The sequence below is a fragment of the Triturus cristatus genome, chromosome 8 (assembly GCF_964204655.1).
Source record: "Triturus cristatus chromosome 8, aTriCri1.1, whole genome shotgun sequence".
NCBI lineage: Eukaryota > Metazoa > Chordata > Amphibia > Caudata > Salamandridae > Triturus > Triturus cristatus.
This window is the reverse complement of record NC_140591.1, coordinates 963393457-963411395: the sequence shown is the minus strand read 5'-3', so window position 1 is coordinate 963411395 and position 17939 is coordinate 963393457. Positions and strand designations below refer to the sequence as shown.

Sequence of the window (17939 nt, the reverse complement as noted above, 5' to 3'; positions counted from 1 at the left end):
ACTAAAAATTAAGTCATAAAACTTTAGGCCTTCAGACCTTTATTTTCACTATTGTGTAGCTGCTCATCCATTAAAATGATCAATCCCTGCATTTTGGGGTCTCTGCCTGCTTATTGCTGTTAGTTTAGTTTGTTCTCCTTGGCCTAATTTATCTATCCATTTTTCTTATAACATATTTTATTAGATTTTTCATTCTTTCTTTTGTCGGGTTACAATCAGCAGCCATTACCATATAAACCCTTACAAAGTGTACATGTATATACGCAGTATAATCCAAGAATCCAATAGGCAGTTACGCTAACAGTGATACACACAAAATACAGTAAGGCATAGCAGTTCGTTCCTCAGCCGTAGACGGCGGTCTGTGGCCCCTAGGGAGAGCCTTAAGTGGTATCTTACAGTCTGCGCTTTAATGCCAATAACATCTAACAAACAGGTTTATGTAATGTAGTAAATCTAATGTATCTATCCATTTGTATTACTCATTCAGATAATTGTAGCTAGGCTAAACATGTGTTGCTAATATTTTTGATCAGTGCCTAGGTGCCTGCGTCCCTCAACTGCCACAGAGACCATTTTTATAGTCAAGGGTTGGGTAATTCCAATGGGTATGATGAGGGGGTGCAGAAGCGTTGGAGGTGAAGGAGGTTAGGAAAATGTGGATGTGGGATGGGCACAACAGTCTATCTGGCCTACCATGAATCTATGATGCACCTTATGGCCACATTCATAGCAGACATTATTTCTACTTCCACTCTTCATTATGCTTTTCTTTGAGAACATAAAAGTCATCAATTGTAGCCCCATGAATCACATGCATTTGATGCAACAGTCACTGCTGGAAATTAAAACCATGCCAGTCAGTCAGTCAGTCAAAATGTCTTTATTCCGATAATTATGATCATAAAAGACACAACCATTATATACAATAACATTTTTGTATAAATTCATTTGCCAATAATACGCAATATAAAAACACTAGCAATTAAAACATATCAGTGAAAAGTTTTTAAAATAAGTTACATTCCATTATAAAACTATGTAATAAAAACAATGCATTAAAACGGGGGTAAAATACTCAAAACATAACTCATGACTATTTGAAATTTTCTTTCACCCTTGCACCCGTGAATCCATACACTAGGTGCAAATTATGCGGCCAAAATTTATAAGAAAAAAAGTAAAACTTAGGCCTAAAGTGCTGGCATTTGTTCAGATGGTCTTCATCTTGTTCGCCCTTATATTCCATGCCCATCTCAGGAATTTAGCCACGGCAATCACGATATGCTCATCTGTATTTGATATTAATATTCGGAGAGCCATGGCGCAAGATCGAGCGCCCATATTAGAACAAAGAACTTGAATCCATTTGGCTCTGGGAGATTTGTATGCCGGACAAACAAAAAATATATGGGGGAGTGTCTCAACCTGCACTGGACAAAAAACACATGTGTTGCCCGATACACTCTGCCATTTGCAGGTGAAAGCTTTGACCGGGAGGGTGCCTACCCTGAACTGGAAATAAAGTTTTTTATCACCTGGTTTAGATATAAAATCCCAGTAATCCTCATATTGGGCCACACATTTGTGCTCCAGAAATTACCTAGTCAAAGAGGTATTCATAGGATGGAACACTGATTTTATTCTAACCATGTTCCAGTAAGTTTCTTTAAAAATCCTCTTAGTAGGGAAGGGGTTGCCGACGGGATCCTCCCATAGATGGCTTAGTCCCATGTCTTGTAGAACAGTTTTAACTTTTGTAACCAATGGATCTTACAGGATACATCGGCTTTAATGACATCTTTCAATGCATTAGCATAGACGACCAGCTCCGGAGTGGACCCAAGCCTTCTCCAGAAGGCTACTGGTCTATATCGTGCTGCCTTCTCAAGCGTATAGCACCCTAGATCTAAGTAGATGGGTTTCAGGGGAGTAGATTGGGGGAGGCCAGTTAGAACTCTTATAAATGTATTCTGGGCCACAGTTAGGGGGGTTACGTTGTCAAAGCACCATAACTCATCGTCATATAGAACTGAGGCTTTAACCTTAGTATTGTAGATCTGGAGAGCTGGTCCTACCGGCTTAGTCTGAGATAATCTGTGTTCTTTCCCCAGCACACCAGCGAGTTGGGCATGCTTAAGGGCCATCAAGTTGATTTGAGGTTGCCAATTTAGTTTTCTACCCAGGGTTACCCCAAGGTATGTGAAAACATCTGTTTGTTCTAACTTGGTGTTATTCAGGTACACATTCCCTCTAATTGATTTATATTTGTGCAAGACCATAAATTTAGTTTTGTCCACGTTTATCAGCAACTCATGGTCTGCACAAAATTCCTCAAATCGGTTTAGTGCCCGTTGCAACCCTTTCTGTGTTTTTGACGTAATCAGGGTGTCATCTGCGAACATAAGCATGCCTGCAAGAGAGGGAGCATCAGTAGGAGAGGGAGCATCAGTAGGAGAGGGAGCATCAGTAGGAAAGGAGGCAAAGTAGTTAACAACCCTATTTATAAATCAGCTAAATAGGGTTGGCGCCAAAACACATCCTTGCAAATCTTTCGGTTGTCTTACCCTGGGACCCTCACCTTACTTGGGCAAAATTTGACTCATGCAGCTTGACCACCAGAGATAACAGTTCTGGAGGCATGCCCAGAACTTCCAAGGCCCCCCATAACTTATTATGTGGAACTAAATCAAAAGCAGATTTGAGATCGATAAAGGCAGCGTAGATCGTACCACCTGCTATAATTAAACCTAAACACTTGGTCTAATGTAGTGGCGTGTGGACGAAAGCCAGCCTGTAAGGGAGACATTATATCTTTATCATTGATCCAGGTCTGAATACGACTCAACACTAACCTGGCCATGATTTTTTGTATCGAATCAATCAAACTTATAGGCCTATAGTTACTAGGATTGGCGCGGTCTCCTTTTTTGTAAATTGGGAGGATTTCTGCTCCACGCCATGACTCAGGGACTGGAGCACCACTAGCTATTGCATTTGCAAGTGTGATCCGCTGGGATGCAATCCGGGCCTGGGGCTCTTCCTTTAGGTACAGTTTTTAGTGCCGTTTCCACCTCTGCCCTGTTAAAAACCACAACTAAATCAGACTTATCTATCGGAGGTTGAACTACGATGGTACTTGTGGAGTTAAATTGGGCCTGAAAGTGAAGCACCCACTGTTCGGGGGCTACGAAATTGTGGGGAATTTTGCTTGCTTCGCCACTGCCCCATTTAACAAGCTCCCAGAACTTCTGCATACCCTTTTCCTTACTTGCTTGTAAGAGATCACACCATCGTTGTTCATCAGCCTCTTTCTTAGCTTTGAGCTGAGTTGCTTTATAAAAAGTCCTAGCGTTATTTGCATCTGGTTGAATTTTCAATTTAATGGTTTTGGACAAGTTTTTATAAGCTACTCAGCATGCCTTGTTATACCATTTGGCAGACTTGGGGGCGACAAATCTCTTAGGATTGCATGGTTTAATAAAAAAAGATTTTAAGTTAGCAAACAATGAATCATGCACCTGTAGAATATTTTGATTGATTTCTTCCTGAGATTCTAGGTTTGCAAGGATGGCTAGTGAGTTCTCAACCTCAACTCTCATCTGCTCCAATATGGTGCTGTAATTAATTAGCATTGGCCATTTTAGTCTTCTCATGTCTTTTGTGAGAACAACATCCGCAGTAACATGTTCCAACGGGTGCGCCAGAGTGTGTAAAACTTGCAACCGTAAAGATAATAACAAAGGATTATGGTCACTCTCGGTTCTCTCACGGACTTCCATATCGATAAGTAGAGGCCACAACTCCAGATTAATAAAAAAATAGTCTATTCGGTTCCTTTTTAAACCACTACAATACGTACAGGAGCCCTTACTGTCAGAGTTTGACCTCCCATTCACAGCTCTTAAGCCCTTCTCTAAACACAAACTTTTTAATTGGATGGCTGCCGCAGTCCATTTCCTTATTGGATCGAGGGTCAAAGCAGGTATACTCCACTGAGAATCATCTTCTTCACCAAGGTAACCATCTTCTGAGTCAAATGGCTCAAAACAACAATTAAAATCACCAGCGATTACTATACTGCATTTACCTCTATTGTCACCCACAAAGGTATCGAGTAAGGAAACAGTTTCTGACACTTTCCCTCCCACTGTACCTCTGGCATATACATTTATCACTATCACTTTTGGTTGATGATCATAGCATAATTGGATAGCTTGTATATCGGGACTATTAATCGATACTTCCTCGACCTTGTACCCGGCATTTTGTCTCACCCAGATTGTTAACCCTCCAGATGGTCTACCTTTTCTACCTCCAACAGCCGGTTTTGAAAAGTTCAAGTACCCTGGACGGAATATACTTTCAAGAGACCAAGTCTCCTGAAAGATACCTACATCACTATTTTGTATAAAATCCGACCAATCAGATGAGACTATCTTAGAACGTAGCCCTGCTATATTCCAGGAAACAAAGTCTAGTCCTGGTTTCACATAATCAGGCATAATATTACAAAAGGCCTCCTGTACATAGCTAGGTTCCCTGAACCTCTGTCAGCATATCCAAATCACAAATGGTCTGAGGCGAGGTGAGAACAATTATTCAATTTTTATCAAACCTAACCCCTCCCTCCACAGAGACATGTCCCTTCTTACTGTAGTTATAATCGTTTGGGGGGGTCCTAATTTTTACACCATCTATATTAGTTTTGTTAGTAGTTTGCTGTTTCGAAAGAGGAGTTGACTTTAAGCATCAATCTACTTTTTCCAAAGAGGAACTTTCATTATGAAGTTCCTGGGGGATAACTCCTTTCTGGTTCGGGAACTTTGCGGGGGGTGTTGTATTTTATTCTAATTATGGATGAGGTCAAATGAGACGTTCTTAAATCAAATGCCACCAAATTATCCACTAATTCGGCTGAGTTTAGAGTTAGGCATACGTAATCTGAACTATAATCAGTCCTCTCAATTCGTTGGGCGACAAGTATGTCTTCCCTTATTAATGACCTACAGTTCCTCACATGCCAAAGCCACTGGGTGCTTTTATTGATCAGGGATTATTCGTCTTCCCTGAGTAAGCTAGGATTTTTTTTAGGTACATTTATTAAATATATTTGATTTTTTGTACTGTAAGGCAAAAAACTTCTTTGTGGTTGATTTGGCCAATGCTGGAAAGGGCCTAAATGGCTTCGGGGATGCAACAATCTTATATTGGCTTGGTCGCCATAACTCTTGTTATCTTGAAGGGAAATAAAATGACTATCACGAAATGACTGAGCATAGGGGTGCGGGGTCCCATTAATAATCTGTTGTGTCTCATTTGGGATTGAATGGGGAACAGTCAATACTGTTTCAACCCCATCCTAGGGCTTACCCTTGGTTACCATGTCTAAAGCATCCCCCGAAGACCCCCCCAGGTGTGCATGGTCTGACAACAATTGAACGATTATCATTATTGATCATTTTGGCCGTATCAGTTAGTTTTTCGGTTAGCTTTTCGATCAGGGCCTTTAAGACATTAACGAGTTCTATAAATACACCCGGCTGCAATATCAAACTTGCTTGTTCCGGTCGAATCTCCCTCATGCATGCACATTTACAAGGGTGTGGTGATGTTGTTTGATGTATAACACCCTCGTGGCCTATACATTCTTGCCATTTAGCCAACACAGTATTCTCAACAAGGGTCAATAGGGGGTGAATCTATTACTGCATTCTACAATACACTCCAAATCGCTTGCATTTACTATTTGCTCATCAAGGGGTTGAACAGTCTCACTTAATAAATTCCCTACTACGACAGCCTCAATTTTACCCTTGTCCACTGATTTTTAAACATGGCCGGTATAGATATAGAGCCTGAAGACGTGGATTGAATTTTAGGGGGAGTGTGTTGAGAACTACGGACACTGTTTACTGCGTCTGATGACATTATCAACATCCCTTCACAATCTTTTATCAAATTATCTATACGGTCCATGACACCATTATTCCTTTTAATGACAAAATTTTTAAATCCCTTTATGGTCTTTTTCCCCTTCCCAGATGGACCCCCCTCCCCCCCGGGGCTTCAACAGCCTTCCTTTTCCACATGCTTAACTATCAAACAGTTGTATGGAAAGCAATTAGGAAAATATGGTACCAATTCTTAGTGGGTTCGCAATACTGCCTACTATAACACGCACCCTAGTGCTACTAAATAAGGGACCACAAGAAAAAAAGAGATGAACAAAATGGCCTACAGTTTAAAATTACCACCCTATACGTCCATTAGTCCACTCTCATCAGTTAAAAATATTGGTAATAGCGATGGGATGAATCTGTATCAAACCAACAGTACCTTGCTACATCGATCCTTTGGCCAGCGAAAGGGGAGTGGCCATGCCCTGCCTCTTCCTGTCGATGACGGGCGAAGGACGGGCCCGCCCTTGGCCCGGGCTTGTCCCGTGCTGCGGGAAACAAGGCAGTGATTTATAGTACCGGCTGGCGCGTGATGTTGATGCGGCTCCTGCCGCGATGGATGCTGGTCTCAGTAGTCCTCCTCCCTGTCTTCCAACAACTCGGGCAGCGGCGGTGATTTTACTATCCACAAAGGTTCCAGCGCTGCAGGGAACAAGGCAGTGATTTATAGCGCTGGCTGGCGCGTGATGTTGATGTGGCTCCTGCCGCGATGGATGCTGGTCTGAGTAGTCCTCCTCCCTGTCTTCCAACAACTCGGGCAGCGGCAGTGATTTTACTATCCACAAAGGTTGTCTTTGAGAACACAAAAGTCATCAATTGTAGCCCCATGAATCACATGCATTTGATGCAACAGTCACTGCTGGAAATTAAAACCATGCATGCATGCATGGATGATGTAGCTCTGTAGGCAACATAACCATTGTTTACATTATTGAGTTTTCTTCAGTGTATGTCTTTCTAGGTGTAGATTAAAGGTTTTTTCTTTTAAAGAACAGGTGGAGATAAATAAAATAATCAGGTTTTCAACAACTGATGGAAAACGAGCTGGGTCAATAGCAAACAAAATTGAAAGTGATACAAATTTGAGAGCGGTGGAGCGGGAGTAAAAATACATCGCCATGCATATGAATAATGTTGTTCAGGTTCAAACTAATCTTTAATATACTTCAAAAGTGTAACAATATGATTTACAGTTGTTAACTCTAACCTGATACTTGGACTTCATCCAGAGCCTAAGAACATCCTTAATGCGGGTCTAAATTCCTCACCTTTAACCCACAATGATTTTCAATTACACTATTAAGCCTACATCTTACTTTCTGCCAATAAACTGTGCATTAACTAAAAAAAAAGATAATGAGTGATAATTTTACTTGTGTTAGGGGTATTGGAACTAGTACATCAAAGATGAAGTATTGTCTCTTGATTAGTAGAAAAACAGCTCATAATTTGTGTTTTCCAGGGAAGCTACGACCTATCTCCATGCCAGTGGAATATAATTGGGGCGGTGACTATGAAGAACCAACCAAGGTGAAAAGAGACAGCAGAAGAGGTAAACCTACAGGCTATCAAAGCAATAACATGTGTGTCTAGTGCCATAAAACATACTGCACATGACCTGTTTACTTTTCCTCTAAAGTTCGTCCTTGTTGTGTGTGACATCTTCAGCCAGTCCTGGCTTTTTAGCCGAACGTATATTGCTTTCTGGAGACTTGTAACTTTGCAAGATTTTAAAACCTACCTTGCAAACTGCTGTTGGCTAGAAAATAAGGTCTAATTTGAGGTGTTGCTTATGTCATGGCAACATTAAACGTCTATGGCTCCTACGGTGTGCATGAGGATAAATGTATTAAAGTCTCAAGTACTTAGGCCCCCTTTATCAGTGGCCCGGTGTTTGGGCCGATATTCTTCAGATTTATTAATGCCGGCCCCTCTAGTTTGGCATGTATCAGTTCAGGTAAATAAGTCCCAATTATGAGTTTATCCCTGGTAATGGAGACTGACATAGGGGCTGCTCCTTGCTAAGGCGGAAGAGCGTCGCCCCACTGCTCTCAGAGCAGTGGAAAAGGGAGAAATAAAATAATAATAACAAAGTTATTATAATTTTTTATTTTGTTTCTGCGGGGCTGGTTGAGAATGGGGCGAGACTGGATTAAGGGAGGAGGAGTGGGCTGTGCACACTAGGTGCGCAGGGCTGCTTCGCTGGCCGTCTCGACTGGCCAAACAGTCCTGCACACTTTGCATGTTCCCCACCCAGGCTGCATTACAACCTGAGTGGGGAACATGCACAGGCTCCCTGTCCCAGTCTGTGCCTGCACTGTGGCATTTATGCAAATCACAAAGCGGGATTGCAGCTTTTTGATTGGCTCAGGGGATCCTTTGTGAGTCCTGAATCTTCAGTAATGAGGGAGGAGAGACAGTGGCGGCCAATGCGCGAGGAAGTGTTTTCTTTTAAAATATTTTGTCTCCCCACCCGGTTCCCTGCCAGCAGCCACTTTATTAACATGAAGATTTTGGAACTTCATGCAGCAAAATTAATATGTACCAGAATTTACCATTTTTCCCCTGATAAATTTTAACAGGTTTGACTTGCTAAAACATTTGAGGAGAAATTAGCAGGAATTCAGGGTTAGTCTTCAAACTCCTGACTGCAATATGTGTGGCAACAAGAGTTACTGCATATACCTCTATAAACAGGACCAAATGTAACGAGGGCCATAGCTGCAGCCTCTGTTAACAGAATGAGCTCTTGTTTTGCAGCCACCCATGAAATGCATAAGACTAGGGACTGCATTCCACATGAATCATTGTTGATAGTCAAATCCAGCTCAGGCAAAATTGCTTCTCTGTCCGGTCTGGTGTCTGTTACTGTAGCAATCATTCATTACCCCTAGAAACGTCCAATTGCCACCATGGGAAATGTTATAGAGGAAATCGCCACTGGGTGGCAAAAAATACAGCCAGATAGATACATGTGCACATTTTTCAGCTAATAATTATTCTATTTAGGTAAAGATTGACTGCTACACAGTCAAATAAACTCTAGCCAGTGGCGGCTTCCCCGCTAAGGCGGAGGGGCGTCGCCACCACTGCTTTACACAGTGGAAAAAATGAGAAATGAAATGATAACTCTATGTTATTATTGTTTATTTGCGGAGTGTCAGCAGGCCGGGAGGGGCAGATCTACTCTGCTCTCAGAGCAGGAGGAGGAGTGGGAGACACTATGTAAGTGTGCATGACTGTCTGTCCGGGCTCTCTGGGGCCAGCCAAACATTCATGAACACTTTGCATGTTATCCAAGCATGGCTGCATTACAGCCTGCATTGAGATCATGCCCATCCTCCCATTTCCTGGCTGAATGCCGAACCACGGCCCTCAGACCAATCACAACGCTGCATTGCAGCCTGCATTGAGATCATGCCCAGCCTCCCATTTCCTGGCTGAATCCCGAACCACGGCCCTCAGACCAATCACAACGCTGCATTGCAGCATTGTGATTGGTCAGAATAGTCTGGGAGCCCAGTGCTTCCCACTTTCTTTGCAGAGAAGAAGCCAGGAAGAAGACAGAGGAGAGGAGAGCCGGTGGCGGCAGGCCAGCAGGCCGGCTGGTGGGTAAGTGTTGTTTTTTAAAACCCCTCCTCCTCCCTCTCTTACCCCCTCTCCACCCTACTGCTGCTTCCAGGGAAAAGCCGTCCCTGACTCTAGGTGGTCAAAAATGCAGCTAGACTGCACATGTTTAATTACAGATGCACCATAAGGAATCTTGTAAGCCAAAAAATTCCTGCATTATTACTCGAGTGTTTAGTGATCCCACTAAAGCAGTGCAATCTATGATGAAAGCTGATTGGACACGTTAGATTCGCCAGATTGAGTGAAAACACACAGAATTGGGCATGGTATATACAAAGTGGCGCATGGGCATATTAAAGTGTGGCCTTCCTTTAGGGTTTTTGAACAACCCTTACCTTTTGAGTTTGTGGTCATTCACAAACATCTCTCTGACTGTTTCTCACCCTGTAAGAGATTTATTCCTGCAAAAGCCTGCAGAAAATCCCTTCTAAGATGGGAATAAGGGTATAAGAAAACAAACAACCTTTTTGACGGTGTAAGGGGAATGCAAGATTTTTTTTGCGGGGAAAGAAAAAATGTATAATTGCACAATGTAACTGCCTTTCCACAAATATGTAAGTGTACCCTGCATATAATTATGCATTCAGTAAAATGCAATGTTTTAAACTTCAACATGACTTAGTAATATGCCTGCAAAAATGCAACCAGTACAACAATACACGTCCTACTGCTGAGTTACTTAAAGATAAAAATCGTAGATCTCTATGTGTGCACAGTGCAGTTAAGTTAAGGTAGAGTCGGGAAAGAGGAAGGTTTTAAGGCTTTTCTGAAGTGCATAGGTCCGTTACAGATCTTAAGGTGGCTGTGAGATTATTCCAAAGCTCTGAGCCACTCTGACCGCAGAGGCTCCACCAGCCTGTCTTGTTATAAAGAATTCTGAAATGCAAATTAGGTTTGCAGTTGCTGAACGAAGGCATCCTGGAAGTGCCTTAAAAACTATGCACTAAGATTTTAAGGCTATCCTTTGTTTTATTGGGAGCCAATAGAGTTCCTTCATAGAGCTAGAGGCAGAAGACCTCCTTGGCCTGTTTAGTGCCAGCTTTGCAGCTGAAGCTTGCACTCGGTACAATCTCTTTACCAAGTATTCCCGTACTCCAAGTAACAGGGCGTTAAAGTAGGGAAGCCTACTTAATATTACGCTTCGCACAATCAAGGTTTCCCTAAGCCTCGGAAAACTGCAAAGCAGGTGCCTGCCACTTTATTTGAATGGCTCTCTATGGATAGCTTGTTGACAAAGGTGACCCCCAGGTTGCGCAGCATGTCTGATTGTTTTAGCTCATTCTCATATGTCAGTGGCTAGTAGTTCAAGGGGAATTTCATGGGATTTTGATAGCTGGACCACACAGAAAATCAGTTTTGTCCCCACTGAATTTCAAGGACTTCCTTTGTAGCCAATTGACAATGTCACTCATACAGTTTTGAAAGGAATCCAGAGCATCTGGCTTATTGATTTCAATTGACAAAATCAATTGGGTGTCATCAGCGTAATTCAGAAGCCTAATGTTATGGGGATGATAAGTGTTATTGGAGGCCTCATCTCAATGTTAATAAGAATTGTGCTTAGTGCGGATGCCTGTGGGAGTTCATGTTCGATGGTTTTAAAGTCAGAACAGTATGGAGGCAGAGAGACCACTTGACAGCGATCTGACTGTTAGAAACACATCCACTTCTGTACTGTGTCATTGACCCCAATCTTGGCTAATCTTGCCAGTAGTTTTTTATGATTCACCGTATCAAAAGCGGCTGATAGATTGAAGAAAATCATAACACCTGACTAGTTGCTGTCCATCCTCATCTGGAGTTCATCTATGTCTAGAAGCAGAGCAGATTCCATACCGTGCCCTGGTCTGAATCCAAACTGCTCCTCCTCCAGGAAATTTTGATCTTCCGGATGAAGGGACAATTTTGTACTCACAAAATGTTCTAAGATTTGTACAAGAAAGGGCAAAAGCAATATTGGCCTATGGTTGCTGAGGAGCAGAGGGTTTCCTCAGTAGGGGGGTGACTATAGCCTTTTTCCAGGCCTGTGGGACAATACCTGATTCCAGTGACTGATTACATATCTGTAGTAGCAGGGGAATAATTAATTCGCCAAGTCCTTCCAGACTCTGTGTGGTTACGGATCCAGGGGTTACCCAGATGTAGTGGAGAGTGCTATTACTCAAATGCCATCCCCAGTCATGGGTTCAAAATAATCTAGCTGGCTAAAATAACTGGCAGGAGTATCCACCAAATTGGGTGCATCCCTCTTAAGTGGAACCATGATTGGAGTTTCATTTCTCACAGCTGTTTGAGTATCTTCGAGGCTAAGATTTGTCAGTTGTTCCGTGTTTCCAAAATCCTCAAATATCTATTTGAGCTTATTTTCAAAGAATTCTGGAAGAATATTACATGGTGCTTGTGAGGGTTTAATTACTTGCTTCATACACTTGGAAAGTTTGCCATTATATCAAATACCTTCTTACCACTGTTAGGGGCTTCTAGAATTATATTGGCAGTGTAGTTGATTTTTGCCTTGCAGACCTCCTTCTTATATTCCATTAAGGGGCTCTTTAGGCCGTTCTTGCACTCATCTTAATAAGAGCTGCACCACTTTCTTTCTAGTTTCTTGCCGGCTTGTTTAGATGTTTTTAATAGTGTACTGTACCACAGTGCTGAGGGTTTGCATCCAGTTTCAGTGATTTTCAAAGTTATTTCTCTATCTAGTGTTTCTACAAATGTTTCCACTACGGCTTCATATTTATCCTCTACTGTTCTCCTGTGATCAAGCAATGTGGCTTAATCAAACAAGTTTACATGGGTTGGCCTATTCAGTTTATGCCAGGCTCTTCCTTGTGTCATTTTGGCAGATTCGGTTTTACGTATGTTTAATTTCTTTATATTAATATGGAAGGCCACTAACACATGGTCTTCCAACACATGCGTATAATGTCATCCAATACAATTAATACATCTGATGAAAAAAATAAGACCCAAGGTGTGGCCACGTTTGTGTATGGGGCCAGCCACTAATTGTTGCAGTACCAGGATTACACAAAAGCCTTGTAGTTCTATGGCTGAGTCATGAAAAATCCCTGTTACCATTTCTAACAGTACATCCCGCTTCTCAAGTTTACAAGTTTATTTATTATGATTTGGGACTCCAAAGAGTTCCACCTAAAATAGAAAATATACATCTAAAATCAGCATAACACTCTTATAAAAAAGGAATGTTCTAAATTTTTACGGTACGAAATTCATCATATATAGAAAAAGCATATGCACAGAAACCGTTCCAGGGACCTTTCAAGTGCCAAGTAAATTGATCTATAACAAATCAGATTACCCTCATTGAATACTTAGAGGACTTTGGTTAAACTTTTATGAAGATTACAATCCAATACTACAGTGAGAACTTTAGGGATTAAGAACATTTAGTAAAAGCGGGGATTTATCAATTCAAAATCCAGTACACAATAACCAGCAGCGTAATGAAAGTGCAAGGATATTAAAAGTCTTCGTAATAAAAACAGGGTCGTACAATTCAAGGTGAAATACACAATAGCTAGCAATGTAATAAAAGATGCGTAAAAATAAAAACTCATAGTAAAACAAGGATATCCAATTTTAACATACAGTACTCAATAACTAGCAGCATTATGAATAGAAAAAGTGCAAGTGCTCGGAGACATACATAATAAACCAATACTGTTCTAAAATATATTTTAAAATTGTTTAAAAAAACAGTTTTTATTTTTTTTTAAACAAACTAGTTCAGAAGGAGGTGCCAGCAGACAGTTATGGGCCTCTTCTACTGTGGTGATGTTGTACATTAGAAAAAAATTCCTTAGGTATCTACGACGTAAAGGTTGTAATGTGGGACAAACGAATAGGACATGATTTATGTCTTGTACACAGGAATTACATAAGTGACAGAGTCTTTCCTGTCTAGCAATGCCCTCCCAAGCTCCTGTTACAATTCTTAAAGGGAGTAAATTCAGCCTAAGCAGCAGAATAGCTCTACCTATTCCATGTTGGAGATTCCATAAAACATAAGGTTGAGGTTTTTTGTAGATACTACTCCCTGCAATACAGTCATTTTTACTATTCTCTGCGCACAATAAAATATCTCTTTTGTGAGATACCCCGTGGATTGTTTTTTAATTCTAATTTTCAGAGCATGTTTACAAAGCACCGCCACACTGTCCATCTCGAGGCTAAACAGTTTTTTGGCTTTTTCATTTCATTACATAGTGACAAAAATGTCCTCACACAATGCTACCCGTAAGGCATTCGCAGAGCTATTTGCTAATGTGTTGCTCTATCTTAAGCATGCAGCCATAGAGAGCATATAGGTGGAGAGTAAACCAAATTCTAGCTGAATCGCTGCGAGAGGAGCAGCGCGATTTATATTACAGATTTGGCGCCAAATCCGTCCCTCTAATTAATCCCAATCTTGTGCATCTACTATTTTACAGGCATAGCTCGAAGCTGGCGGTATCTTTATTTTATAAACTGATAAAATATATACGAAATGTCTTTTCCCACAGTGTGTATAAAATCGACTGATTGCAGAGGCCTGTGAAATTGCCTTGCCTTTACATTGATCCATATTATTGCTACTGGAACACCTGTTTGTAAAGATGTTTCCTAAATATGGGTAACACTTTACTACGTCCAATTTCTCATTCCCCAAGAACCAGTGCATGTTCTTTCTGACTCTACATCCCCGATAACTAAAAAACATAACTTTGCTCTTTAAAATATTTCTTTTTAAGTAGTATTCTTCTATATACCTAGTCAACTCAGCAAGTCATCTTTGAGGTCCGATTGGGGTTAGATCCATTATAATGGCGTTGTCTGCATATAGCAGGAAGCTCAACTTTAGATTTCCTAATTTACGGGAATCCCCTTTGCTAAGGCCCACTCTACTTGGCAAATTATTAACGTAAAGAGAAAAAAGAAGAGAGGCCAGAATACACCCTTGCTTCAACCCATTATGGGTCTCTATTTTTCTTGACATGCCCTGTGTTCCCCCCAATAATACATGCGTCCAAGTAGAGGAATGCAGAGCAATAATCAGTCATAGTAAAATCCCTGGTATCCCCATGGTAACCAATTTCCTCCACAACGTCCCCGATCTACCCAGGCAAAGGCTGTGGAGAAATCTAAAAAAGCCGCATATAACGGCATTCCCCATCTCACTGGATATTCTTCAATTAAAGTTTGCAAGGCGGTGATGTTATCAAGGGTACCACTACTTTTGCGAAATCCTGTTTGCTCTATGGGAATTAAACCATTTCCGAAAGTCCAGTCTTGAAGATGGGTAAGAACGCTCTTCGCAAACAATTTACCAGTCGCATCCAGAAGAGAGCTCTGTCTAAAACTGGCATGGGAATTTTTTGGACCCTTTTTGTATAATAGAACTACTATACTTCCCTTCCAGGATTGTGGAATATCGCCATGAGTATAACAGTGAACAAACAGTGGATGTAAAAATTCTGCCCATGCGTCATCATCCTGTTTAATTATAGTTATTGGTACATCGTCTGGACCCATCGAACTAGAGTATGTTGCCCCTTTAATATAACCCTCTATTTCAGTGCACGAGGGGGCTCCATAAACACTCCCCATGGAAAAGGCAGAGACAATATCAAACTTCCATCCAACTGAAGAGTTTAAAGCATACAGCTGGGAAATATACGCAGACCATTCTTCATCCGATATCAGAATGGGCTTTGCCTTATCTCTCCCATTACAAAATATTGCTATCAGCGCCCAGTATTTCCTAGTGTCACTGGATTGAGCGACCTCACATAGTAGTTTATGTCTTCCACCCTTCTATGTTGAGATACCATTTTCCTTTTCCGTACCTGTTTTAGTCTATTGATTTCCCTTTGCCTGGGTATTGAGGACAGCCTAAATTGTTCTCTGATTAAGGCATTAATTTCCCGATTTAGTTTTTTAATTTCCCATGATTTAACCACTGGCGAGGCAGAACTGGCATCTTGCTTTTTACTTCCACACAATCTAATTACAGCCAGGATTCTCTCGAAACTGGCAATGGAGGACACATTTTCAAAGACTCTTTTAAAACTTGGGAGCAAATTATTTGACCAAAAAGTGCGCCCATTTATTTATTTATTCATCACCACGGGATATCACGGCGCTAAGGTAGCGAGGTCTCGTGGTGAGGGTGAAAGGGCTGCTGAAGTGTGTGACATCAATCCTTGGGGAATAGGTGGGTTTTGAGTTTCTTTCTGAAAGCCATGTTGTCCGCAGAGAGACGTAAATCCTGTGGAAGCTTGTTCCAGTGCATAGCTGCAAGGTATGAGAAAGTGCGACCTACTGCCCTAGTCTTTTTGATACTTTTTGTTTCCGCTAACGCCTGATGGCATGACCTTAGGCACCTGGACGGGACATAAAATTTAATTTTATTCCTTAGAACACTGGGGCCAAGTTGGTAAAGTGCCTTGTGTGCATGGCCCAAAAGCTTAATTCCCGCTCTTTGATGCATGGGCAGCCAGTGAAGTTGTCTCAAGCATTCAGTTGCTGAACTGTATCTGCCTTTGTTTGGCCGCTGCGTTTGGTATCACCTGCAGGCGTGTGAAAAGGTAATCTGCCATGCCAACGAACAGTGCATTTCCGTAGTCTAACCTACTGATAAGTAGGGCTTGTGTGATTGTTCTCCTGCATTCCCACGGGATCCAGGGGAAGAGGCTTTTTAATAACTTCAGAGTGGCAAAGCTTCTTCCACACAGGGTCTGCACATGATCCTGCATGGATAGGGTGTTATCAATAAGGACACCCGATTTTTTACGCACTGCTTGGGTGCTGGGGCATCTCCCAACGGGTGGGGCCACCATGAAGCTTCCCAGATAAGATTGGCTCCTCCAAAGAGTAGGATTTCCGATTTCTCAGCATTTAGTTTTAGGCAGTGTTCTGACATCCAGGCTGCCATCTCAGAGAGGCAGTTGTTTAGTTTTACCCTGGTGTCCTTGTGCCTTTCTTCAATGGCTATCGTCAGTTGAGTGTCGTCCACGTAGGAGCAAATAGCGAAACCCCATTTTGTGTTGAATTTTGCCAGAGATGATACATTGGCGTTAAAGAGCGTAGGGTTAAGGGAGGCTCTCTGCGGGCCACCACAGCTGAAGATTTTTGGACTTGAGGAAAATTCACCCATTTGTTCAGTTTGCGTTCTGTTATTCAAGAAGAAACTGAACCATTGAAGGACTTTTGCGTCTATCCCTTTCTCGTGAAGGTTTTCCAACAGAAGATGGTGTGAGACCGTGTCAAACGCTGCCGACAGGTCCAACAGAATCAGGGATACTGCCATTCCCTGATCCAACATCGGTCTTATGTTGTTCAGGACGGCCAGGAGGGTTACCTCTGTACTATTGGTGGCCCTGATGCCGGTTTGAGATTAGTTCAATAGTTCATTGGTCTCAAGATAGGTGGACAGTTGTCTATTGACCAGCTTCTCCATTACTTTAGAGAGATAGGGGAGTTGGGAGATTGGCCGATAATTGGCTGGATTATGTACATCTGTGCCAGCCTTCTTCAACAGGGGAGTCACAATGGCCTGTTTCCAGATCTCTAGGAAAACTTCAGTCTCCAGAGATTGATTGAATAGCTGCGTGACATATGGGCAATAGTGTAGGTATGATCCGAGCAAAGATGAAGTGTGGGCAAGGATCAAGAGGGGATCCTGATTTAACTTCCCCTATTGCCTTAGCAATCGTTACTGCGATTAAATGAAATATTTTCATTGCTTTGATTCCAGAGTTCAGGCTTCTCAAATTCCATGTCAACATCCACAGCCAAAACTCCATGATCACTCATGCTTGTTGGTAGTACCTTAAATTGTGTACATACACCAAAAAAATGGTAGGATACCACCCTGTAATCAATCAATGAATGTCCATATGAGTCCCGGTAAGTATAAGAGGCAGGTGAATCCTCTGGAAATCTTCCATTTAACATTGCAAGGTCAAACATTCTCAGATTATGCAAAAGTGACAAGCCTCGTTTATCTGATCTTCAATGGTTGAGCAGTAAAGAATTCGGAATGGACCATACTTTCTCCAACTCAGGGTTTGAAAAAGACATGACATAACCATTGGAAATTTTAGCATTGAAATCACCCACCATCATAATCCGCGAGCACTCTTCAGTGCTACTTATCCTTTGCACATAGGAACAAATGGAATCAAGCAGTGCTCTCACTGGGGGAATATACACATTTACCAAAAAAAGGGAAACAGTTTGCCCTGATTTATCTTTACCTATCCTCAACTTCACTCCTATACAACACTTAGAGGGATGAATGTAAATCACAGGGTCCCATTTTATGGTACAGCAAAGGAAAAT

General features: G+C 41.7%; 1 protein-coding gene across 5 annotated transcripts in view; it reads left to right on the top strand.

The window, feature by feature from the left end:
* Positions 1-17939, top strand: part of CNKSR2 (connector enhancer of kinase suppressor of Ras 2) — a 1692689-nt gene that overhangs the window by 1091020 nt on the left and 583730 nt on the right. For all 5 annotated transcript variants that reach the window (XM_085622481.1, XM_085622480.1, XM_085622479.1 and 2 more), the window contains one exon: positions 7423-7512. In XM_085622481.1, coding sequence (XP_085478607.1) covers positions 7423-7512 — 90 coding nt within the window. The remainder of the gene's footprint in view (positions 1-7422; positions 7513-17939) is intronic.